This window comes from Moschus berezovskii, chromosome 3, assembly GCF_049115385.1.
Source record: "Moschus berezovskii isolate FMDL1 chromosome 3, NW_MosBer_1.0, whole genome shotgun sequence".
Classification (NCBI taxonomy): Eukaryota; Metazoa; Chordata; class Mammalia; order Artiodactyla; family Moschidae; genus Moschus; species Moschus berezovskii.
This window is the reverse complement of record NC_142462.1, coordinates 34,032,700-34,060,015: the sequence shown is the minus strand read 5'-3', so window position 1 is coordinate 34,060,015 and position 27,316 is coordinate 34,032,700. Positions and strand designations below refer to the sequence as shown.

Sequence of the window (27,316 nt, the reverse complement as noted above, 5' to 3'; positions counted from 1 at the left end):
CTCTTCAAAATAAATTTTAATATACAGCAGGTATATTTATTCTAAGCTAATTTTTGTTTCATTCCTACTGGCAGCAGTTTTTCTTTTTTTTCCAGTGTGTATCTACCCAGTCCTCAATTACCTGTCACCTCAAACATTCGCTTCTTGAATGAAGTGACAACATTTCCATCCTTCCGCCTGAGTAAGGGGCTGCTTCTCCTCTCTGCCACTTTCTGTTTTAACCTGGATCGCACCTTCAAGTTGGGCTCAGAGGCTGGGAATTGAGACAAAGAAAATAGATAAAAATTAAAAAATGGAGAGCCAATTGCTCCTGTGTAATTAAAAAAAAAAAAGGCTCACCCTTTTCTTGGTCCCTTCTCATGTCAAATTAAAACCCAAGCATGTAAATAAGGCATTGATTATAAATTAATCAAACAGACAAATGTCATAATTATTTTTACAAAACGTGTGAAATTTCTATATCTCTAAATGTAAAGTGAAAAGAGAGTAAAAATATGCTTTCTACCTATTTTATCTAGCAGAATTGGGATTGTTAACAGGAAGTTAAATGACTGAGAGTGTTCGGGTCAGAATAAGATTTATTATACTTTACTGTCAGTTCTTTTAATTCTCTCAAGGGTGAAACTCAAGAACCACTAAAAACAGTACCCTAATGTGATTTTAGAGACTCTTGGCTGACTTCTGGTAATAGGAAAACACCTCTGCAGAAAATAATTTATGTCTAATTCTGACTCCTGAAATATTTCAATGTCAGTAGTTTCTAACCTGAAATCCTGGGAAAATACACTTAGTATAATAACACAAAACCAAGTAGAATCACTATGACTAAACCTTTATATACAGTGAATACACAGTCAATTAGAAAGGAAGGGTGGCCAAGTCTTACAGGTAAAGTTCTGAGTTAGGTTATATATTCCAAAATACAAAAGCACATTATTCATACATATGTGTTTCTTTGGTTACACTATTCTAAAGAGTGATGCTCTATAATTTATCTTCATGCATTAAGTTTTGAAGTGATTATACTTTAGAAGAATGGAAACACTGGATTGATTCTGCAGTAGAAATCAATGATGATGGAGGCGGTGGTGATGATGATAATTAGGAAAACAATGCTTCTGATGACAACTAATATTTATATAGTGATCACTGTGTTTCACTACTGTCCTGAAATCTTTGTCAATATTAACTTCTTTAACCACAGAAAATCTAATGGGACAGAGTCTACTTACACTTTGCTTATATCAGTGAGGAAACCAAAACAAAGAGATGTTTTGAACTTGCCCAAAGTCATCAAAGTAAAAAGGGATGATGAAGCCAGCTTCTGTATCCAGATAACCTAGCTCACGTCTAATCTTCTAACACTGAAAATACTGCTCTTCAACCTTTCTTTATGTAGGAACTGCAAAACAATTATAGAACTGCTTTTCCAAAGCATTACTAACCACATATATCAGATACAATGTTATAATGTAGCTAGAATTCTGGAGCAGATAAAATGATTTCTTCGAAGAAATTTTATAGTTCTATCCAACTACTGAGGATATCTAAAGTAGAACTTACAATCTTCTATTACTCATTTATTTATTTTTGATATCAAATACTTTAGTTTCCTCTTTGTTCTTTTCTCACTCACCCATCTTTTTTTAGATCTACCTTGGACGGAGAATTCTAGGTTTTCTTGGAACTGACTAGAGAAGATTAAAAAGTTAATTTGGGGGGGGGTGGGTTACAGCTAATTTTATGCCCCCAAATACTAAAAATGTTAAAAAAAAAATGACCTGGAAATATTGTAAAAGTACAAAATGGGCAGGAGATAAGGGTAGAAGTCAGGAATTAGTACAAGAAGCCCAGTGACTAGAGACAGCAAAGGTCTTACTCCCTGGGCCTCCCACCTTGAAGCAAAGAAGGGTAATAGTTTGGGGGAAGGATTAAAGTTCTTGCCAGACTTTCCAGGAGTGCAAACATTCCTTAACCCACTTGATCTTAGCAGAGAAGACTGAATCTAAATTACTAGCATCCAACATACTTGTGAATAAAGGGGAAAAGATGGAACTATATACTATTTCACTTAGATCTCCACCCTCACCCCCCATACCTGGGCTTCCCTGGAGGCTTAGATGGAAAAGAATCCGCCTGCAACGCAGAAAACCCAGGTTTGATTCCTGGGTTGGGAAGATTCCCCTGGAGTAGGGAATGGCTACCCACTCCAGTATCCATGCCTGGAGAATTTCATGGCAGGCTACAGAGGAGCCGGGCGGGCTACAGACCATGGGGTCGCAAAGAGTTGGACACGATTGAGTGACTAACATATAAACACCCATGCCCATAATATTTATTTTTAAATACCTTTTAAAACACCAATTTTGTCTCTGATAAGTTGTAGGTTAATAAATATATTCCATTTCAAATCCAAAAAAAAAAAAAAAAGAATCCCTGTATGCTAACTATTAATATACTGGCATCTGCTGTCATCTTGCTTATAAGCCTAGGATAAAAATCACAGAATCTTAGATCTTGATCTAGATATGACTTTATGATGAAGTCTAATGGATTCAGATGTTACAGACTGGCTCTCCAGAGGGAGTAAACAAATTGATCCATCACTTCAAAGATGGAGTAGAAAAGGCACCATGTTTCAGCAGGAATATGTGGAATTCAGACCACACATCCCAGCTATGAGATTTTCAGTGTGATTTTAGTGCTTTCTGAGCCTGGCTCTACATTTGTGGATTCAAATATGAAACTCTAACATCTTCCTTATGTCACAGAAATTTGGCCACAGGACTAGATACCTAAGAATAACTATGAAGATCTGGGTGAATGCAAAAGGGAAGAAAAAGGTTTTGGTTCAGTTCAGTCACTCAGTTGTGTCAAACTCTCTGCAACCCCATGGACTGCAGCACGCCAGGCTTCCCTGGCCATCACCAACTCCCAGAGCTTGCTCAAACTCATGTCCATAGAGTTGGTGATACCATCCAACCATCTCATCCTCTGTCGTCCCCTTCTCCTCCTGCCTCAATCTTTCCCAGCATCAAGGCCTTTTCCAATGAGTCAGTTCTTCGCATCAGGTAGCCAAAGTATTGGAGTTTCAGCTTTAGCATCAGTCCTTCCAATGAATATTCAGGACTGATTTCCTTTTTGATTCACTGGTTGGATCTCCTTGCAGTCCAAGGGACTCTCAAAAGTCTTTTCCAACACCACAGTTCAAAAGCATCGATTCTTCTGCGCTCAGCTTTCTTTACAGTCCAATTCTCACATCCATACATGACTACTGGAAAAACTATAGCTTTGACTAGATGGACCTTTGTTGGCAAAGTAGTGTCTCTGCTTTTTAATATGCCATCTAGGTAGGTCATAGCTTTTCTTCCAAGGAGCAAGCGTCTTTTAATCTCATGGCTGCAGTCACCATCTGCAGTGATTTTGATTTAGGTAATTTTTATTATTGCTGCTACTGTCAGTGTTATGCTAAGAATGACAGAGCCGGGACTGAGCCCCAAATCCCCTGATACCCAGTCTAGTCCTCCTTCTCCTCACACATTGCACTAGCCGGGGCTGAATATCTGCAGTAAAGATGAAAATGTGCCAACAGCTTGGAAAACCAGCATGTGCCACTTAAACATTCTACAGGAAACCTACAATTCCATAAACTTTTCAGAAAATGACTTCACAAGTCAGCAGAAAGCTTTTGTTCCTATGTGTCTATATGAGAATGGGCTGGATATTCATCTTTTAAATAGCTTTCTATAGTCAACATTAAAAAAAAAGTAGACATCAGAGTAGGTATGAGAATGGGTTTTGGTTTGGCATCTATCATCTACTATCGGTCTGCTCATTCATGAAAGACAGCTATCAAGATACGGTTGTAGTATATTGAGTGAAATAGATGTGCTTTAAGTGCCTGTGTATGCTTTCGGTACTTGGCTTTGGATGAATTACTTTATAACTTTAAATCACAGTTTCTCATGTTAAAATGGAGATAGTTTGTTTTCCCTTTTTTTCCCCTCCATACGTCCCAATAGATTGCATTTTCCTTCTTTCTCTGAAATCACAAGACCAAATCCTGGGGTTACATCATCCCATTCCTTTGCTGGTTGGGTCTTGTTTGGACTCAGCCTACTGGTAAGACTGGCCAGTGATCGAAACATTGAGGAGTTCGAGATCAGGTATAGTGCTGCATCACCGGGTATAGCTTTGTCTCTTCCTGATTTCATCTCCCTCTTGAAGGCTCTGTTCCATGGTTCCAGTTTTCCCAGCACTCTAGCAACCTTATTTCTTCTCTGTGCTTCTTTAGCACTAGGGGTGGGAATGGCTTCCTGCTGTAGCTATATTCTGGATGCCTCAACATCCCCAAGCTGTTGTAAGCAGTCCCTTCATAAAAGCCTATGACCCACATCATGTGGGTTCTGTTACTTGCCAAGACTCTGATTAACACAGTTGTACATATTTTGCAAAGTTATCATGGAGTCAAACAAAATAATATTTAGTAGAAGATAAAACAGTGGTTCTCAGTTGGCAAAGATTTTGACACCAGGGACATCTGGCAATGTCTAGAGATACTCTGATTGGCAGTATGGGGAGTTGCTACTGGAATGTAGTGGGTGGAGGCCAGGGATGTTGCTAAACATCCTACTACTCACAGGACAGCCCCACAACAAAGAATTATCTGGACTCATATGGTATGGCCAAGTGTGAAAACTCTGGGGTAAGTAATCTGGAGACGGAAGATGTTAATAATTGTTCTACACAGAGAGAAATAAAGGGGATAATGATATCTTGGAGATCTCAAAAAGGATGTAGGAGAGTATCAGAAGAAAAAAAGATTATCAGAAACCAAGGAGTGCTACAGGTAGCTTAAAATAGTAAATATTTCAATATATTTTAAACTTAGAATTTTATTTTAAAACGTTCAAATCAAAGCTACTCAACTTCCATTGACTATGAAAATGTGCAGAAAAAGTCTGAAATCCAGTTCTCAACAGGGTAACATTTGAGACATAGTGATATATTTATCAATTGAAGACATAGGCTTGTAAAAACTAGCAATCACTGATATTCTATAAAGTACAAAATAAATTTATTTTCTCAAAATATACAATCACAATTTTTCTAAGTAAAAGGCCAAGTCTATTGATTTTAGCAAAAACTTTCACCTGTATTTCACTTCTGATTTTGAGTCACCAGAAGCATTAGTATCTTGGTGGTGAAGGCCAAAGTTGGAATGATAAATAACCACCATTTAGTCCTCATAATGCTTTATAAACTCACCCCTAACATTTCAGAAGCCCACACACCGAACTCAGCATGACATATACCAGGCAGTAGAATTAATAACCTGTTGTGCTGACTCAGTTTGCAGTTAAGAGTTAATTCCATTTTCAATGCTTTGGTCTCCCCAAAGACTGAAGATTTCCATTCCAGTGACTTACTAATGGGATGAAAATCCTCAAGAGCCCAGAAAGAGATCACTAACTGGGGAGACATTTTGCTTGTATCTGAATGTATTTCATGCCTAGTTGCACTAATTGCCTTTCTATTTTTACCCCATACCCATCACTCTCTACATCTCAATTAATCACAAAAACAGAAGGCAGACTTTTAGTGTGTGTGCCCACTGAGTGTATTTGTTTGCTGAGATGAAAACACTGCATGAAAAATTGATTATCATTATTTAAATGAAAACATATTAAAGATGAGAGAACTAAAACTTTTTTCTCTTTTCACTTAAAAAACAAGTGAACAAAGGAAATAGAAAATATGTGAAAAATGCCTCACGAGTTAAATGTATTTGAAATCTTTTCTTCTCATACGGATCTCTCTAGTTCAAAATGAATTTAGGTGTCAAAGGGTGTGAAATTAAACAATGAGAAAAGCAGTAAAGTTAGGTAGCAGACGCAAAGGTTAAAAAATTACGATTCTAAAGCACAGTAAGGCACAAGGTCTAGACTTGTCATTTCACTAAGAGATTGGTGTGTGGAGTGTGTATGTGAGTGTGGGAGTGTCACTCTGCATATGGACACACACACAGACACAGAAGCTATCTTTTGTAGAGGCAAACAGGTCTCTGACACAGACAGATGATAGACTCAGATTTCAGTGCTATTTCATGTACTAACACCCGGCAATCCTGGGTGAGTTTTGGGATCTCCATGAGCTATTTTGTCATCTATTGTAGATGATATATATAGATACACTATGGTGGAAGATTAAAGGGGTTGAATGAAGTTCCTAATTCAACTGACTGGCCATCATAAAAAAGTTGGTCATCTTTATATTAATGAATATTGGGGATATTCAACTATTTCACCTGCACATTTAGCACCACAATCATAGGTGAAATTTGGGGCTCCATTGTGAGTGTCACATCCCTTCTCTGACATTGTCTATTTGCAGGACTAGATATCTGTCAGCTTATCCACCTAGCCCCTCCTCTCCCCACACCTGCTATTTCCCACCCAGAGGCCTATCTTGGCATTTCTGTATTATAACATTCTGTCACTTGGAACCAAGCAGGCATAATCTGTCACTCATTCACTCTATTTGGAATGTCCTTTCTGAAGATTAGCTTTCCTGGAATAGTTCCTGGCCCAGTCATTTCTCTCTTTTATGCTAACACTGTAGCATGCCTAGTCACATGTGAACTGTTCAATCAAACAGTCATTACAATTATAAACTGACACTCTGGGGATGTGTAAATTATCTAAAATTGATCTAAAAATACAGGTTACTCTAATTAAAAAATTTTATAATTAGACCAAGCCTATGGATTTTTAAAATTAGCATTCAGAACAAAACAGTATATCTAACACACCTTATGCTTTTTGAGGGGCTTGGATAACATGAATATTTAATGTTATGAATCAGATTTTATGCATTTTGATATCAAGGGACAAAATTTCTAGTCTAACTCTTTTTCATTACAACCAGTTAATGACATGTATTTCATATGTAAAAGTTTTTTAAAAAATCATTTATTGGGAAATTTTAGCTTTTAATAGCTAGCCACATTTATGGCAATTTCCTGGAAAAACTATAATAGTATTCAGAAATACTAATGTAGACATCCATCCATCTTCTCATTGACAACATATCAATTATGACACTATTTGTTCAAAGATAATTATTCTTTTTCAAAAAGCACACTGGTAAATATTAATCAATTTATAGTGTATTTATTTTATAATAACATTTATTGGTTTCATCTAATTAAGTGAATCATACATACATCTCAAAATTTCATACATGTTTGAAATTTTTGGAAACGGGATGCATTTTGGAAATGGGAAATGAGTATACCCTACTATAATGTTTCTTTTGTGTTGTATATATAAAAGTATTTGAAAATGAGATCCTGTTTCTTCACTTAATGCATTATGAGTTTTCTACAGTAATTAAAGTCTTTAAAATGATTATTTATTCTGCTTTCATTTAAAATTTTATCATGAATCTTTTCCAATTATATATTCTTCTAAAAATACATTATGAGGATATGCCATGTATTACTTAGCCACCTATACATGTGAGTATGCACCATTTTATTTAAGCCTTTGATAACATTGGTCACTTAGGTGATCTACAATGTTTTACTTTCAAAGACAGGACAGTGGGACCATCACTGTGAAGTCATGTGTATATTTCTGAGTATTTCCTCCGATCAATGGAAATATAATTCTTAGGTTCCTCACATATGAAAACAATAATGAGTTCTTATGATTAGGGGGAAAAAATCAATCACCATAAAGGGCAAGGAGAATTACCAAGACCCGGGAAGCAGGTCTCAGAGAAGTATGTGAAAAGAATATGGAGGTTGAACTTCCCTGGTGGTTCAGATGGTAAAGAATCTGCCCACAATGAGGGAGAACCAGGTTCAATCCCTGGGTCAGGAAGATCTCCTGCAGAAGAGAATAGTTACCAACTCCAGTATTCCTGTCTGGAGAATTCCATGGACTGAGGAGGCTGGTGGGCTACAGTCCATGGGGTCACAAAGAGTCAGACACAACTGAGCAATTAACACTTTCACTTTTTCTGGGAAACAGAAGCTCAGTCTAGAACAGAAGGGTTATTAGCTCTTGGTGGCATTCTCCCTTAGCATCTATGATGCTTCAGCTCCTGAGCCAGAGCAGGCACCTCTAAAGCTGAAAGCTCACGACAGAGCCCTGAGCTTCCTCAATCCAAGAGCAGCACTCTGTGTTGAACCTTGTTTTCTTTTCCTCGCAGTGTTTTCTGCCCAGTGCCTGATGCTCAGCTGGCTTAGGCAGCACCCTGAAAAACTCTACTGAGTGATTGAATACACAAACTGCTTACTCAATGCTGGGGTTTCTTTTTGTGCTTAGTACTAGGGCAGAAGAAGAAATAATTATTTCAAAAAATTTTATGACATTTAAAGCACAAATTACCATTTTCAACAGATAAAATATTTTAATCAAATACCGTGATTCTGGACAGAAACAAATAATAATAAGTGATGAGATAATTAATCACTTTTATAGTTAAATTCAACACTGTTCAGTTGGTTCCATTGTTTATTTAGTTAAGAGTTATTAAATAATACTGAGAACCAAAGTTGCAAGTTCTGTGAGGAGTGGGAACATATCTAGCTATGTTTCCATTGTTTATTCAGCACTTATACAGTGCCTACTACATAGGTCAAATTTATTAGCTATTTATTGAACAAATGAATCAATGAATGGGAAAAGGGGTGTGGTTAAGTGCTGAGGCAACTTCTCAAAGATAGACTAGAGAGATTTTTCCTACTGGGCATTCATGGCCTAGCAAGAACAAATAACACACTAAATGTGATCACTGCCACACAACAGGTATAAGAGGAGCCTTGGAGCTGGGAGGCGGAGATTCCTTTCCCTAGAGGGTAAGTCCTGGGGACTGAGAGAGATTCTAACAGGTAGAGGTGGGAGGGAAGCTCAGTTCCAGGCAGAGGAAGCAACCCTGTCCAGGGGAAGATACTGGCAAATTCAAGGAATGGAGATTAAATACACTGGCCTGGTTGGGGGGGAGGGGTGGGGCAAGCGATACTAAATGAATATAAGGCTTCAGAAATAAATGTCAAGCAAAATTTAGCTAAATTAGGCAATTATACCAACATAACTCAATATGCTAACAGAGGTTATTCAACCTGTATCTTTACATTCCCTCTTATGTTGGCTTTCTTCTTAGCATGGAGATCTTTCCCATTCAAATAAAAATAAGCCCCCCTCTCTGAGATACAGATATTATTAGCTACTCTCTGCATTTATACTTTAATTCAGAGTAAAGTTTTTTTGTTTTTTAAAGTAGCCTTACACTTGTCACCACCATTTTCTAACTTCCAGCCACTGCAATATGGCTCTAACTCTCATTGTTTTACTGAAACTACTCTACCACACATATCACTTGGGACAGCAAATGCATTAATTAATTTTGTGTCTTTTCTCAGCACTGAACACCACATAGACTCATGGTGCGTCTTTATAGCTGTTGAATGAAAAAAAAAACAACAATGTTCCCATATATTCAAGCACGAAAGGAAACTTAGAGTAAAAGACTGGGTTTCAAATGTTGTTGAGAAGAGAAATAGCTGAACTTCAGCCTTTCTAATTTGTAAGAATTTCTTGATGTTGAACTTTATGGCAAGAGGCATTATAGATCAGCTGTGGAATGCCAGAGGAATTTCATTTGTCTGGCAAGCATCAAAAATACCACGTTTGGAGTCAATGAAATCCACATCACATATAAAATACCTTTCTATGTTAATTCCATTATATGCTTTATTTGTTCAAATATAAGATATTGTATTTACATAAAAGCAGAAATAAATTGTGAAAATCTGTACTCTGAAAATAAAGCAAAATTTTGAAATCTCACTTCAATAAAACAAACTAGACTAAGGCCATGTTTCTAAAAGTCCTCTTGAGTTCTAAAATTTCATACTTAAAAATAAAATTCAAAATTAATTACTTATGCTATTAATCTTCTTTCAGTAATAAACTAATTAATTAGAAGCTTGTCACAGCTAGAGGAAAGCTCACACAGCACAACCCCAAATAAATAAATAAATAAACAATAGAAGACCCAGCACTGTCCTAAATACATAAACACATAATTTAAAAATAATACATCTAGTATAGGAGATAAATAAAACTATGAAGTATTCAGTATAATTTTTAACGCATATTTCATAGTTTTATTTATCTACTATAGATCTGCACTGGGGTGGCCCTATATTTGATGGGGGCATATGGTAGAACAGCAAATTATTCTTTCCAGAAAACCTGACAGTCAGGATGGTATGGCTGGAAAACTAATACCAATCTTCTGATAGCTACTTGAGTATCACCATAAATCTAAGCTTTATTGTACACATTTGTGCTATCAGCATGAACTTACCTTGTTTATACTCATAAGAGTCTGGAGCTATTTTCCAGTCTTGACTGTGATACTAATTATGTGACTTGGGTCAAGTTTTATTATTATCCAATGTCTCTGTGCCTCAATTTTCCTGCTTCAAAATATGGACAATAATATCCATGCTTCTGACTTTAAAGAGTTCAAGAGTATTGATTAGAATAGTAAACAGAGTAAATCACCATCAAATTTTAGATGCTGTAGAACTTACTTTCTTCAAATATATGATTTTGAAATTTTTGTCTCTGATGTTTATCTGAAAATTTTCAGCTCGCTCCCAAAAAACTGTAATACCATTTTCTAGCTTTTATTTCATTTGTTTACTTCATTTTCTTCTGACTTGTCCAGTTATAACCACGTAAAAGCAGTCTCCCAAAAGACCTGTACTCTGAGAACTCTAAGACAGTAATGAAAGAAATTGGAGACAACACTAATGGAAAGATATATCATGTTCTTGGATTAGAAGAATCAATACTGTGAAAATGACTATATTAACCAAAGCAATCTACAGATTCAATGCAATTCCTATCAAATTACCCACGGCATTTTTCACAGAACTAGAATAAGAAAATCTTAAAATGTACACAGTGACACATAAGGCCCCGAATAGCCAAAGTAATTTTGAGAAAGAAAAGCAGAGTTGGAGAAATCAAGCTCCCTAACTTCATACTATACTACAAAGTTCCAGTCATGAAACTAGTATGGTACTAGAAAAAAAAAAAAAAAAAGAAATATGGATCAATGAAATAGTATAGAAAGTCCAGAAATAAAGTCACACACCTATGGTGAATTAATCTATGACAAAGGAGGCAAGACTATATACAATGGAGGAAAGACAATCTCTTCAAAAAATGGTTCTGGGAAAACTGGATGTGTAAATATGTAAAAAATGAATTTAGAACACTATTTAACATCAAACACAAAAATAAACTCAAAATGGATTAAGACCTAAATGTAAGACTGCTGCTGCTGCTGCTAAGTCGCTTCAGTCGTGTCTGACTCTGTGTGACCCCACAGATGGCAGCCCACTAGTCTCCCCCGTCCCTGGGATTCTCCAGGCAAGAACACTGGAGCGGGTTTTTCCTTCTCCAGTGCATGAAAGTGAAAAGTGAAAGTGAAGTCGCTCAGTCGTGTCCGACTCTGCAACCCCATGGACTGCAGCCTACCAGGCTCCTCCGTCAATGGGATTTTCCAGGCAAGAGTACTGGAGTGGGTTGATATTGCCTTCTCTGAAATGTAAGACTGGATATCATCAAATTCTTAGAGGAAAACACAGGCAGAACACTCTCTGAAAATAAATCACAACAACATCTTTGTCAATTGGTCTCCCAGAGTAATAGAAATAAAAACAAAAATAAACAAAGGAAACCTAATTAAACTCAAAAGCTTTTGCACAGCAAAGGAAACCATAAGTAAAACAAACAAACAAAAAAGACAACACCCAGAACAGGAGAAAATATTTGCAAATGATGCAACCAACAAGAAGCTCATGTTGCTCAATATCATAAAAACAAACAGCCCAATTGAAAAATGGGTAGACGACCTAAATAGACATTTCTCCAAAGAAGACATAAAGATGGCTGAGAGGCCCATGTAAAGATGCCCAACACTGCTAATTATTAGAGAAATGCAAACCAAAACTACCAGGAGATAACACCTTATACCAGTCAAAATGGCCATCATCAAAAAATTTACAAACAATAAATGCTGGAGTTGTGTCAGGCAGAATAATGTTCCCAGGGCAAAGAAGTCTATGTCCTACTCTCCAGAACTTGTGACTGTCACATTACAAGGTAAAAAGATATTAAGGTTGCAAATGGATTTAAGATGGCCACTACTCTTATGGCAGAAAGTGAAGAGGAACTAAAAAGCCTCTTGATGAAAGTGAAAGAGGAGAGTGAAAAGGTTGGCTTGAAGCTCAACATTCAGAAAACAAAGATCATGGCATCTGGTCCCATCACATGATGGCAAATAGATGGGAAAACAGTGGAAACAGTGTCAGACTTTATTTTTTTGGGCTCCAAAATCACTGCAGATGCTGATTGCAGGCATGAAATTAAAAGACGCTTGCTCCTTGGAAGGAAAGCTATGACCAACCTGGATAGTATATTAAAAAGCAGAGACATTACTTTGCCAACCAAGGTCCGTCTAGTCAAGGCAATGGTTTTTCCTGTGGTCTCACATGTATGGATGTGAGAGTTGGACTGTGAAGAAAGCTGATCGCCGAAGAATCGATGCTTTTGAACTGTGGTGTTGGAGAAGACTCCTGAGAGTCCCTTATACTGCAAGGAGATCCAACCAGTCCATTCTAAAGGAGATCAATCCTGGATGTTCATTGGAGGGACTGATGCTAAAGCTGAAACTGCAATACTTTAGCCACCTCATGCGACGAGTTGACTCACTGGAAAAGACTCTGATGCTGGGAAAGGTTGGGGGCGGGAGGAGAAGGGGACGACGGAGAATGAGATGGCTGGATGGCATCACCGACTCTGTGGACATGAGTTTGAGTGAACTCCGGGAGTTGGTGATGGACAGGGAGGCCTGGCGTGCTGTGATTCATAGGGTCGCGGAGAGTCGGACACAACTGAGCGACTGAACTGAACTGAACTGAACTGAATCAGTAGGTTTAAAGATGAGGAGATTATCCTGGATTATTCAGGTGGGCTAATATAATCACAAGGGTTCTCTGAAAATATGGAAAAGGTAGAAGTTTCAGAGTGATACACTGCAACAAAGACCAACTAGTCATTGCTGGGTTTGAAGATGGAGAGGGGGCCAGAACCCAGAGAGTATGGGCAGCTTCCAGAAACTAGAAAAAGCAAGGAGACAGACTTGCTCCAAGTACAGTACAATAGTAAATATGTGTTGTTTTAAGTAACTAAGCTTGTGCTAATTTATTACAGGAGCCATAAGAAGTCAACAGAGCAGTCTAAAGGATCCCAAACCTGGCACTGCTTTGGAAGTCTGAATATTTTGAAATACTGGTTCTGACTAGATCAGATTTCACTGTGCTATATATATATATATATATGTATGAACTCTCTCTATATATATATATAGTTTGTTTGTTTTAGGTAAGAAAGTAGAATATTAAAGAAAACTATTAATGATATATGCCCATCAATTAGCAGAAATACCAAGACAATAATTTGCTTAAAATTAATATTTAACACTATATCAGATATCATTTTTGTACAAAGGTAAGGTTTTAATTAGTATATTCACTTATTTGTAAAATAATGAAACAACGAAAGTAAAAGACAAAAATGTAGCTTATTTCTTTAGAATTTTTCTGTTAATGTTCCATAAGGGTGTAAGTTAAGGATCATTTATTTTAACCTCCAAATGCTTAGTACTTTGTACATTCTAAATAGCTTCAAAAGCAATCAATTTCCAAAACTCATTCAAGTGGGAATATTTTTTTTTTTTTTAAAGCAGATTCCTTTTGAGATATTCAGTTATTAAGTCCAGTAACAACTGTATAAAGCTGGTTGCTAAGAACAATTTCCCCTTTTGGTGCAATGTAAGTAATAGAAGGGGGAAAAACAGTTTAAATCTCTAATTAGCCACTTTCAAAATGTAGTCAGTTAAAATATTTTTACCTTTATATATGATCTTTATGGTATGAGATACAATTCTACTCTCCTACAACTTAATCAGCTAAATATAAAATGTAACCTTCCATCTGGTAAATCAATTTAACAGACATAATTGTGCCCTACCATAACTCAATAAGACACTGAGGAAAACCATTGAAATGCTATTTCCTTTTCTTTAGAAGAGAATTATGTACAATTTCAGCATGCTTTGCATTTCTAAAAGTTAAAGTCAACAGGGAGGTATCACTCTCCTTTACATGAGTTTCCCATGAGAAAATCAAATGCAAAGTATAAAGCTTGTGCTGTTATTCATGAAACACTCCTTAATACTAACTTGGCTTTAACCAGAATATATTATTTGGCAGCTAAAACCTTTAATTAGAGTTGTGGTTTGAGCAGATTTTTACTGAATTTATGTTCTATAAGGACTCAAAGAACAGCACTGTTTTTCTAACCAGCTGATTCGAAATCAGGTCGTTTAAATGTTGTACTTGAGCTACGGCTAGGAAAAAAGAGAATGTTGCTCTGATTCTCATTTTATTGACTTTAATTGTGATTCAACATTTCTGAACAAGTACTAACAACAGATAGACAAGAAAGAGAATGAGATGCTCCTTCTAACAAAAATATCTTGAGCATTTGCTGTGTGAAAGGCTGTATGTACTACATACTATGAAAAGAAAGAATACTTATCAGAAAAGATGATTGCTACACTAAAGAAGAGAAGGAACTGGTTGGGGGAAAGCTTTTAACTCAGGGACGGACTGGACAAGAGGAGAGAGAAGATGGAGCCAAAGTGGAAAACAAAAGTCAAACCTGCATAATTAGGGGAGAGGTATTAGCAGAACTGATGAGCAAGTTTTGAGGTGGAGGATGTTTTTCAGTTGTGTCTGATTCTTTGCGATCCCATGGACTGCAGCAGGCCAGGCTTCTGTGTCCTTCACTGTCTCCCGGAGATTGTTCAAACTCATGTCCGTTGAGTCGATGATGCCATCCAACCATCTAATCATCTGTTGCCCCTTCTCCTCCTGCCCTCAGTGTTTCCCAGCACCAGGGAAAGTGAGTCAGCTCTTTGCATCAGATGGCCAAAGTATTGGAGCTTCAGCTTCAGCATCACTTCTTCCAGTGAATATTCAGGGTTGATTTCCTTTAGGATTGACTGGTTTGATCTCCTTGCAGTCCAAGGGACTCTCAATAGAGCCTTCTTCAGCACCACAGTTCCGTTCTGTTCTTTCTGTTCAGTCGCTCAGTCATGTCCGACTCTTTGTGACCCCGTGGACTGTAGCCTACCAGGCTTCTCCGTCCATGGGATTCTCCAGGCAAGAATACTGGAGTGGGTTACCATCTCCTTCTCCAGGGTATCTTCCCGACCCAGGGATCGAACCCGGGTCTCCCTCATTGGAGGCAGACGCTTTAACCTCTGAGCCACCAGGGAAGCCCCTCAGCACCACAGTTCAGTTCAGTTCAGTTCAGTTCAGTCGCTCAGTCGTGTCCGACTCTCCGCGACCCCATGAATCACAGCACGCCAGGCCTCCCTGTCCATCACCAACTCCCGGAGTTCACTCAAACTCATGTCCACAGAGTCGGTGATGCCATCCAGCCATCTCATTCTCGGTCGTCCCCTTCTCCTCCCGCCCCCAACCCTTCCCAGCATCAGAGTCTTTTCCAGTGAGTCAACTCGTCGCATGAGGTGGCCAAAGTATTGCAGTTTCAGCTTTAGCATCAGTCCTTCCAATGAACACCCAGGATCCATCTCCCCTAGAATGGACTGGTTGGATCTCCTTGCGGTACACCACAGTTAGGAAGAATCAATTCTTCGGTGCTAAATCTTCTTTACGGTTCAACTCTCACATCCATACATGACTATTGGAAAAACCATAGTTTTGATTATAGGTGGAAGATGGGAGGTCAACTTTTAAACCTGGTTCAGTTCAGTTCAGTTCAGTTGCTCAGTCGTGTCCGACTCTTTGCCTGGTAGGTTAAACTAACTGCAGCACATCTTGGAAATGTCACCTGGAATCCACTAAAGGGTTCAGAGTTACAGATGTGGGTTTAGATCACAAATGAAAGAACTTAAAACAAAAAAATGTCAAGATGGCCTTGATCAGTGTGTTCACTGTAGGAATGAGAAAGCTGGGGTAAGCTCTACCATCGGAGACACATATTGATTAGAATGAATAGGAACTAGAATTAAAGCTTTTAGGGGAGTGATGATAATTAAAGCATGGGGAAATTAAAACAATGGAACAACATTCAGAGAAGAGACAACTGGACTATAGAAATCCCAAGTTTTCTGGCATTAAGATATGAAGGATATAGTCATGAAAATAGAGTGCAGATGAATGGAACTACAGCATATAAAATTAACATTTAAAAGAGGAACAGTTGGTCAATGAGGCTTAAAGTCACAAAAAATAAAAAGGAAACCTGAGAAAAATCCACTGACTTGGAGATTTGTAATCATTGGTGTTCTTTAAGAATACTGATACAGAAGTGAAAGTGAAGTGAAAGTGAAAGTCACTCAAATCCGATTCTTTATAACCCTATGGATTATACAGCCCACGGAATTCTTCAGACCAGAATACTGGAGTGGGTAGCCTTTCCCTTCTCCAGGGAATCTTCCCAACCCAGGGATCGAACCCAGGTCTACCCGCATTTCAGGTGGATTCTTTACCAGCTGAGCCACAAGGGAAGCCCGATACAGAAAAGAAATAGAGCTGAATCAGATGATATATTCATTTCCATAACATCATAACCTAAGAGAATTACTAATGATATCATTATTCTGACCTCATTTACATAGATGATGATGAAATAAGTTCAAATTTTGACAACAAAAGAAGGATGGAAAAAACAAGAATAATTTATTTAAATTTTTACTTTTTTTTAAAATCATTTTTTAGACAAAGGACCGATTTTGAGTGTTGGAACATTATAGAAGGGGCTTGTTAATCAGCAGACAGAAGATGCTTGTCTTAGGGGGATAATCACTAAGTCTCTTGGCTCCTTGAAAGTAACCACAGCCTCATAATCAGAGTGAGCACAGTTTTTGACCCAGAATTAGTGCTGAATAAAAGTTTGCTCTCCTCTCCCACCTCATTCAGAAAAACTGAAACAGACACCTTTAAAAACTACCTTTTCTTTGGAACATATAAATTAGAAGATTGCTATTGAAACTGAGAATGACAAAATTTAAGAACTGATCTTCCCAGGATTCTGCATCCTTTGCAATCTTCTTTCTGTGATGTAGCAGAAAAGCAGACTATATTCAGTGTCAGAGGAAGATGTCTCCCGACCATCCACCTCAATCACTAAATTCCTATTCAACTCTACCTATCTTTAATTTCCTTCTAATGATACATTTAGCATACATTAACATTTTAAACTATGTAGTTTAATATAATTTCTACCAACAAGTTTCAAAATGACTTCCTTCCTATCAATCTAAAATTTCAACCTTTAATACTGAGATTTTTTTAAATTCAAAAGTTCACTGTAATCATAAATTTCCTGATTTTTCTCTTTTATATTTTCCTTAATAGAGAGGAAACCTTAATAATCATGGTCTTGCGTCATATGGCAATATCTCCTTTCCTTTCTCTGATGGAGCATTTTCCTGTGTTCGCACGTCATTCAATGCTAGGATTAACCCTACTGACTCTGAAATGTATGGTTCACTTAATTACTTATTTCTAACCAAATGAAAGGTAAGATGATGTTTCCAATACCCATCACTGAAATAACCAAAATGTCATTGCTCTTCTTACCTTCTTAGCAGAGCTCTTCATCTTTGAATTCCCTACCTCCTTAACTTTTTCCTACCCTGCAGCTCTCCCTGAGGCTTCCCCCCAATTCACTAAACATTCATATTCATATCCTCCCTCCCTCTCTGCTTCTTTCTGTCAAACACACACACACACAAACCTTTTTCTTCTAAAGGAGTCCAAACTTCAAAATCTTACTAAGTTTTCTAGTAAGTGATCCAAGAAAACTCCAACTTTCAATCAGTGAACTTTAATTTCATTTTGTATGTTATATTCCCACCTTTCATCAATATAATAAAAAAAATTCATCAACTTTCTTCTCAAGCCAGAGGAATGACCTTCTGCAACATCTTTACACTGATTGTTTTAATCATCCTTTCCATCTCTAGTGAAATCTACAGTGCTTGCTAATGCCTACATATTTTGGTGTCAGAAAGACTGGAATTAGAATTCTACCTTTGTTGTTTCCTTGCTCTGTGAACTTGGATACATTTATAAGCTGAGTTGTATTTTTCACTAAAGTTGGCTAACCTCTGTGCTTTTATTCTCTCCTTTTATTCAGATCAGCACACAATAGCCAACACATATCTCTCTCTAAAGGTTTTATTGTTTCATGTTAATCTCATCCATAAAAATGTATTGCATTGATTTCTTGGCTCCTCTTCTTCCCCTGGGCTTTAAAGGACAGTGAATTACTGCAAACTGTGTCTCACATGGGCTTCCAGGATCTGGCACGATGCGATTAGCAAAAGTCTTTCTCTGTGCTGTCTATAATAGATCCTTCACCTTAAGATGCTCACTCCTCAGCACTATGCCTTTTCTGTTTTCCCTAACTCTACACCTAAACATTGTTGAGGTTATACTGTGGAACCATCTCGGCACTAAGATTTCCCTATCTGCTTCTAAAACTCTATAAATAACTTTAGTAACATTAAACACATCATGATCTTAATGATATAATATTCAGTATAATGAAATATTTTGGAGAATAAAATTGCTAATGAGTATAAAACTAATACATAAACAAACATGTCTTTCATTTGTATATATCCTATGTGTTTTCACAAACAGTACAGTTATCTTAAAGGCAGAAAACAGTTTAACTTATCATCTGACTCAAAAGAAGCATAAAAATGAGCTATAAAATCATTGCAACACTGTTTATAATAGCCAGGACATGGAAACAACCTAGATGTCCAATTGCAGACGAATGGATAAGAAAGCTTTGGTACATATACACAATGGAGTATTATTCAGCCATTAAAAAGAATTCATTTGAATCAGTTCTAATGAGGTGGATGAAACTAGAGCCTATTATACAGAGTGAAGTAAGCCAGAAAGAAAAACACCAATACAGTATACTAACGCATATATATGGAATTTAGAAAGTTGCAAATGATAACCCTGTATACGAGACAGCAATAGAGACACAGATGTATAGAACAGTCTTTGGGACTCCGTGGGAGAGGGTGAGGGTGGGATGATTTGGGAGAATGGCATTGAAACATGTATGTTGTCATATGTGAAACAAATCACCAGTTCAGGGTCGATGCATGTTACAGAATGCTTGGGGCTGGTGTGCGGGGATGACCCAGAGGGAGGATAAAGGGAGGAGGGAGGTGGGAGGGGGGTTCAGGAGGGGGAACTCATGTATACCCGGGGCAGATTCATGTCAATGTACGGCAAAACCAACCAACATAATATTGTAAAATAATTAGCCTCCAATAAAAAAATAAGTAAAAAAAAATATAGTTAAGTTTGAGACTCCATAAAAGTCTCAGCAAAAAAAAAAAAAAGGGCCTATGGTTATATAAATAATCAGGTCAAGTTTATTGAGAACAGATCTATTTTTTAAACAAGTCTTGAAAAAACACCAATACAGTATACTAACACATATATATGGAATTTAGAAAGATGCAAATGATAACCCTGTATACGAGACAGCAAAAGAGACACAGATGTATAGAACAGTCTTTGGGACTCTATGGGAGAGGGTGAGGGTGGGATGATTTGGGAGAATGGCATTGAAACACGTATGTTGTCATATGTGAAACGAATCACTAGTTCAGGGTCAATGCATGTTATAGGATGCTCGGGGCTGGCATGAGGGGATGACCCAGAGGGAGGATAAAGGGAAGAGGGAGGTGGGAGGGCGGTTCAGGAGGGGGAACTTATGTAAACCTGGGGCAAATTCATATCAATGTATGGCAAAACCAACCAATATAATATTGTAAAATAATTTGCCTCCAATAAAAAATACATTAATTACCTAAAAAAAAAAAATAAACAAGTCTTGATTGGGTTATATTTGGTAAAAATGAGGGTGATGTTTTAATAAATGTTAAATCCCAGTTTGTTAATGGTGGTCTACCAATGGAAGTAGTAAGACTCATTTCTTGGATAGTTCCTTGCTGTTATGTGATATTAATGTAAAATTTAATTGAATTCTTAAAGAACACCCTAAGTTTGTTTCTGAAGCTTATCTCAGTGATCTATCTTTGGATGAAGATCAGATGCCTCGTGACCTGCAACCAGGACTAAAAAAAAAAAAAAAGGACATAATTTAAAGGACTGTCTCCAACCTAGATGGAAGGACTTTTTTCAGAAGAAACTACACTACACCAGGATGAGAAGACGATGACATCAGAGGTAGACAGCTTGCCCAAGATGCTGGACCTGATTCGTATGATCATTTCTCATGTTTTCTTGACTTCTTAGCCCTCTGCATATAAATCAAATGCTTTTCTACCATAGGCCTGATCCTATGCTAGTTTTAGAAATTAATCCAATTGTCGGGTTTGTAGACATGTAAAAGCTCATTCTGCTTATACAAAAACTCTGTTAGACTTGTGCCATCCTAATGTCCTTAAACCATGGCAACAGCCTGCTTCTAAATTGGAAAATTAAAAACAATAGCTGGAAATCAGAGTCAGGCCTATGGGAAATCCAAGATGGCTGCTTGGCTTTTCCCAGCTCCCTGACAAACCTCATTTTTTATTTGATGGGTTAAAGCCTCCCTGGCTACAGGGCCTCCATAGTGAAAAATCATGGAATATTAAGTTTTGTAAATTGTTAAATTAAGTTTCTAGTTTTGTTAATGTCTAGTGTTTACTAAGACTCACTGCTGAGACAGTTCCTTGTTACGTGATACTGCTAAAAGATTTAATTAAGTTATTAAAAAGGACACTCTAGGTTCGTTTCTAAGGCTTATCTCAATAACCAATCTTCAGATAAAGGTCGGATGCTCCATAATGTACAACCAGGAGATTAACACCAGACTATAATCATTTAACGAATGAAGTCAGGTGACTTGGGGTATACCAGGCTTTATCTAATGAAAGTTCTTGACTTATAATTCTTATTTTAATAATAACTGCTAGCTATGGCTATATTATTTTCTATGTCACTTGTTTCACTGAGCCTGTGATATAATGCTGAACTGACAGTTCCATATGAGATCAATAATTGTAATAATGTGACTCTGGGTATGGGAAAAAGCAACAAGAGGAAATATTTTCCTGGACCAGGAGGCTAGTAAGACAGTGGTCCAGAGACTTTTGCTACTTGAAAGGCCTGGTCCAATTTTAGCACATTGAGTGGCCCATCACTTCCCTAGACCTGGGAATGAGCCTTCCCAGCACAGTGGGACACAATGGCCATGAAATGGTGTCACATGGTCAGATATATGGCTATGAAGGGACCCTGCTGACTGGAAGTTGGTACTTGCAAGCTGCTGACCTTCAACACCCCCTGAAAGAAGTTCAGGGTGAAAATCAGGAATGAGGCACTCTGTGCTCTGAAAAAAAAAAAAACTGGCAGAACAGGCCTTCAGATAGTTAGATCTTTTCAGAAAAAGGTTTTATGAGTTCCAATTCTTACATTTTCTCATACCTAGAAAAACACTAACGTCATTAATGGTGAAATCTGCTTTGGCTATTAAAAAAAATTTTTTTTTACAATTAAAAGTCAAAATAGAGTAGCTATGGTTCAGACATCCTGGGAAATAACTGTTTCCCAGATATCCTGAAAAATGATATTATGGGTGTGATTTCAGATTAGACGCTGTGACCTAATGTAGAATTTAATGCTCCTATAATGCATTTTTGCTTCTGCACTTTGCTTGCTGCTAGTAAAACCAAAGTTACTCCATTTTAAGATATGGTTGTTTTTAAGTAAAGACTCCAAAAATTGTTTTTTAAAAAATAAAAAAATAGAATAAATGGAGAAAACATTTCTAGAGCTTTTTAAGTATAAATTTTATACATTTTTAAATTATAATATCTTTGAATTTCACAATTCATCCTTAGATTATCTCTTTTATAACATTTGTCCACTCAAGACACGCCATATGTGCCTATTATTTCAGGTTTTTTCTCCAATTCTGCTAAAATGGCTATGCAATCTTGTAACTTAGTTATTTATGTTATACCACTGTTAAAGAAATTTTAAGATACTTTCAAGAAACGGTATATGTTAAACTGGCTATTGAAAAGAATAATCTCACCTGGGATAGGCTAATGTCCAGGGATATAGACATTTTCACTCACTTCAGTTAGGGGTGAGAAATTAAACAATTCTTTGAGTAGATAGAGTCTGAATCACAATACATACTGCTAGAAATCTACCTGGTAGAGTTAATAAGCTATTTGCCCAAAGAACTTGTATAACATTTACTTCAAAATTATTTTAAATAGCAATATTGGAAATAATTTGAATGTCCAACATTAGAGGACTGTATATAAAATATAGTATAGTTGTATAATAAATTGTAATTATTTGCCGACTAAAATGACATTGGAAACTCATACTTGAAATTAAAGACATCAAAAAGGAATGTTACGGTGCCAACACAGAAATTACAGGTGCTTCTATTTCATTGATTTGTATTATTTTTTTATAATTAATATAGATTTCTTTGTAATAAAAAGTAAAGTGTATATTATAATAAGTCAAATACACAAGTAAGGAAAATCTCTGCATAGGCTAAGGATAGCAACCTCAACTGAACAAATTGAATAGCTTAGTTTCTGATAGAGAAAAAGGAGAAATACAAAGAATTGTATAGTTGCAGGAAGTACATTAACTCTTCAAGAAAGACAGTCATGCTCCTGGTAATAGACCTAAAAGAAAGTTATTATGCACATACATGTATATGCAATGGTAATGGAAAACATAATGGATGTCTTTTACACATACATGTATACGTAGGGAAAACCACTAGACCATTCAGGTATGACCTAAATCAAGTCCCTTACAATTATACAGTGGAATTGAAAAATAGATTCAAGGGATTAGATCTGATAGACAGACCTGAAGAACTGTGGACGGAGGCTTATGACATTGTACAGGAGGTAGTGATCAAGACCATCCCCAAGAAAAAGAAATGCAAAATGGTTATCTGAGAAGGCCTTACAAATAGCTGAGGAAAGAAGAGAAGCTAAAGACAAAGGAGAAAAGGAAAGATATACCCATTTGAATGCAGAGTTCCAAAGAACAGCAAGGAGAAATAAGAAAGACTTGCTCAGTGATCAATCCAAAAAATAGAGGAAGCAATAGAATTGGAAAGACTAGAGACCTCTTCATGAAAATTAGAGATACCAGGGGAACATTTCATGCAAACAAGGGCACAATAAAGGACAGAAATGGTATGGACCTAACAGAAGAAAAAGATATTAAAAAGAGGTGGCAAGAATACACAGAAGAACTATACAAAAATGATCTTCATGACCCAGATAATCATGATGGTGTGATCATTCACCTTGAGCCAAATATCCTAGAATGCAAAGTCAAGTGGGCCTTAGGAAGCTTCACTACGAACAAATCCAGTGGAGGTGATAGAATTCCAGTTGAGATATTTCAAATCCTAAAAGACAATGCCGTGAAAGTGCTGCACTCAATATGCCAGCAAATTTGGAAAACTCAGCAGTGGCCATAGGACTGGAAAAAGTCAGCTTTCATTCTAATCCCAAAGAAAGGCAATGCCAAAGAATGCTCAAACTACCACACATTTGCACACATCTCACACGCTAGCAAAGTAATGCTCAAAATTCTCTAAGCCAGGCTTCAACAATATGTGAACCGGGAACTTCCAGATGTTCAAGCTGGTTTTAGGAAAGGCAGACGAACCAGAGATCAAATTGCCAACATCCGTTGGATCATCGAAAAAGCAAAAGAGTTCCAGAAAAACATCTACTTCTGCTTTACTGACTACAATAAAGCCTCTGACTCTGTGGATCACCACAAACTGTGGAAAATTCTGAAAGAGATGGGAATACCAGACCACCTTACCCACCTCCTGAGAAATCTGTATGCAGGTCAAGAAGCAACAGTTAGAACTGGACATGGAACAACAGACTGGTTCCAAATTGGGAAAGGAGTATGTCAAGGCCATCTATTGTCACACTGCTTATTTAACTTATATGCAGAGTACATCATGCAAAATACTGGGCTGGATGAAGCACAAGCTGGAATCAAGATTGCTGGGAGAAATATCAATAACCTCAGATACGCAAATGACACCACCCTCATGGCAGAAAGCAACGAAGAACTAAAGAGCCTCTTGATGAAGGTGAAAGAGGAGAGTGAAAAAGCTGGCTTAAAACTCAACATACAAAAAAACTAAGATTATGGCATCCATTCCCATCACTTCATGGCAAATAGATGGGGAAACAATAAAAACAATGACAAACTATATTATTTGGGGGCTCCAAAATCACTGCAGATGGTGACTACAGCCATGAAATTAAAAGATGTTTGCTCCTTGGAAGAAAAGTTATGACCAACCTAGACAGCATACTAAAAAGCAGAAACATTACTTTGCCAACAAAGGTCCATCTAGTCAAGGCTATGGTTTTTCCAGTAGTCATGTATGGATGTGAGTTGAATTACAAAGAAAGCTGAGTGCCGAAGAATTGATGCTTTTGAACTGCAATGTTGGAGGAGACTCTTGAGAGTCCCTTGGACTGTAAGGAGATCCAACCAGTCCATCCCAAAGGAAATCAGTCCTGAATGTTCATTGGAAGGACTGATGTTGAAACCGAAACTCCAATACCTCAGCCACCTGATGTGAACTGACTCACTGGAAAAGACCCTGATGCTGGGAAAGATTGAAGGCAGGAGGAGAAGGCAACAACAGAGATGGTTGGATGCCATCACCGACTCGATGGACATGAGTTTGAGCAAGCTCTGGGAGTTGGTGATAGACAGGGAAGCCTGGCATGCTGCAGTCCATGGGGTGGCAAAGAGTCAGACACGAATGAACAACTGAACTGAACTGAATGGTAAATGAAAACATAATGGATGTGTTTTACTGTTGTTGTTCAGTTGCTAAGTTCTGTGTAGCTCACTAGGCTCCTCTGTCCATGGCGTTTTTCTAGGCAAGAATAATGGAGTAGGTTGCCATATCCTACTCCAGGGGATCTTTCCGACCCACGGATAGACCTGACATCTCTTGCCTTTCTTGCACTGCAGGGAGATTCTTTACCACTGAGAAGCATTCTAAAAGCTAGAGAAATATTTTTCATATGTGCTTTCTTATAACTATTATATAAATTAAAAATATGACAAATTTAATCAGTAAAATTTTTTCTACATGGTATATTTAAACATATAAAGTATTTTTATTAGTTCTTCTGTATCCACAAGCTTACTGATTCTCCTAAAGACATCTAGCAGATTTGAAAAATATTTTCTTGTATAGTGACTGCAAAGTATTATATTTTGGTATTAACTTTATATTTTCAGCTTCTCAGAGTTCTGTCACTGATCAATTAATTAGATCTTTTATTTGTGGCAAAAACAATTGGAAGATCTAACTTAAAATTGATATTTAATTCTGGAATAGTTTAACTTTTAAAAATGTTTAAATATTTAGATGCACAAAAAATACATCAATTTGTGGCTTTAAATAATTTGCTTTCAATGAAAAATGTCTGCAGTAGTTGAAATTATGAAGGACAATCAAAATATTATTTCTAAAATATTTTGAACATTATTCATCATTGGACTTGGAGAAGGCAATGACAACCCACTCCAGTACTCTTGCCTGGAAAATCCTGTGGATGGAGGAGCCTGGTGGTCTGCCGTTTATAGGGTCACACAGAGTCGGACACGACTGAAGCAACTTAGCATTAGCAGCAGCAGCAGCATCTTTGGACTGAAGTTAAATTACAAATGGTACACCCTAAATTGTTATAATTCACTACTTATATTATGATGAATCAACATGGTGCTTAAACTTCAGCAAAACTGCCTTTCTCAATGATATTAGATACCACTTACCACTTCAGTTCAGTTCAGTTCAGTCCCTCAGTCGTGTCCGACTCTTTGCGACCCCATGAATCACAGCATGCCAGGCCTCCCTGTCCATCACCAACTCCCGGAGTCACTTACCACTTACTTATGTACAAATCACAGAAGCTGAAAGACCAGGTTCTGAAATAAGACTTTTTGTCTTCAAGCCTGGCACTACACTTACTGTTCATATAAATAAAATGATAATTGAAGAAAATTACTAACTGCTCTGTGACTGTTTCCTTGTCTATAAAAACTGGTGACAAATAGCAAGATGTATTCCAAGAGTTATTGTATGGAAACAAGAGATATATAGATAAGACACTTAAAATGTTATCTAGCACATGTAACCAATGTTACTATTACTACCATATAAATGTAATTATAAAATATTCCAGAAGGGCATTGTTTGTGTGACATAGGTAGCAAGGACACTTTAAGAGAGATGAACTGTAAAAGATTTCAGCATTGGGGTTTCAGGCCAGAAAAAGCAGAGGATTTGCAAAAACTTCCTATAAACTGCAGTGTTTAAAATCACTTTTTAAGAATGGGTGGGTAATTCAGATCTGAAGATTGCACTAATGAATGGCCTAGGGCATGTGTGAAAACTCACAAATAATTCTCGAGAAGAGAGTCGATAGGCTCGGAGCTGTGCTTTAGAAGGATGAATACTGGTTAGAGTTTCATTCTCAGTCCAGGTCCCCTGAGAGCTTTCGTAAACTCCATCCCAACTTCCAGGGTGGACAAGTAAGGCAGGATCCCCACCTGCGCTCCCTGGCACAATTTATCTCTCTCAGAGTGACTGATTCAGGGTTGATACATGACCCAAGCTGTTCAGGTGAGTTAGTCCTGGGAATTATCAGAATTACTTGAGGGAAAATGTTCATAGCAGCACTATTCACAATAGCTAAGACATGGAAACAACCTAAATGTCCATAGATAAATAAATGGAAAAAGAAGATGTAGTGTATAAACACACATACAATGGAATACTAGTCAGCCATTAAAAAGAATGAAATAACACCATATACAGCAACATGGAGAGACCTAGAGATCATTATACTAAGTCAGAAAGAGAAATACCATATGACAGCACTTATATGTGAAATCTAAAATATGACACAAATGAACTTATCCACGAAACAAAAATAGACTCACAGACATAAAAACAGATTGTGATTTGCCAAGTGGGAGGTGGGGTGGGAAGGGGAAGGACTGGGAGTTTGGAATTAGCAGGTGCAAACTATTCTATACAGAATGATA

The 27,316-nt window shown here is 37.2% G+C and overlaps 1 protein-coding gene across 4 annotated transcripts in view; it reads right to left on the bottom strand.

Annotated features, from left to right (window-relative positions):
• LOC129552284 (histone deacetylase 9) overlaps positions 1–27,316 on the bottom strand; it is a 716,367-nt gene that overhangs the window by 45,512 nt on the left and 643,539 nt on the right. For 2 of the 4 annotated variants that reach the window (XM_088833594.1, XM_088833586.1), the window contains exon 8: positions 122–253. The exons of the other annotated variants lie outside the window; for them this stretch is intronic. In XM_088833594.1, the coding sequence (XP_088689720.1) occupies positions 122–253 (132 nt within the window). The remainder of the gene's footprint in view (positions 1–121; positions 254–27,316) is intronic. 4 annotated transcript variants of the gene reach the window in all.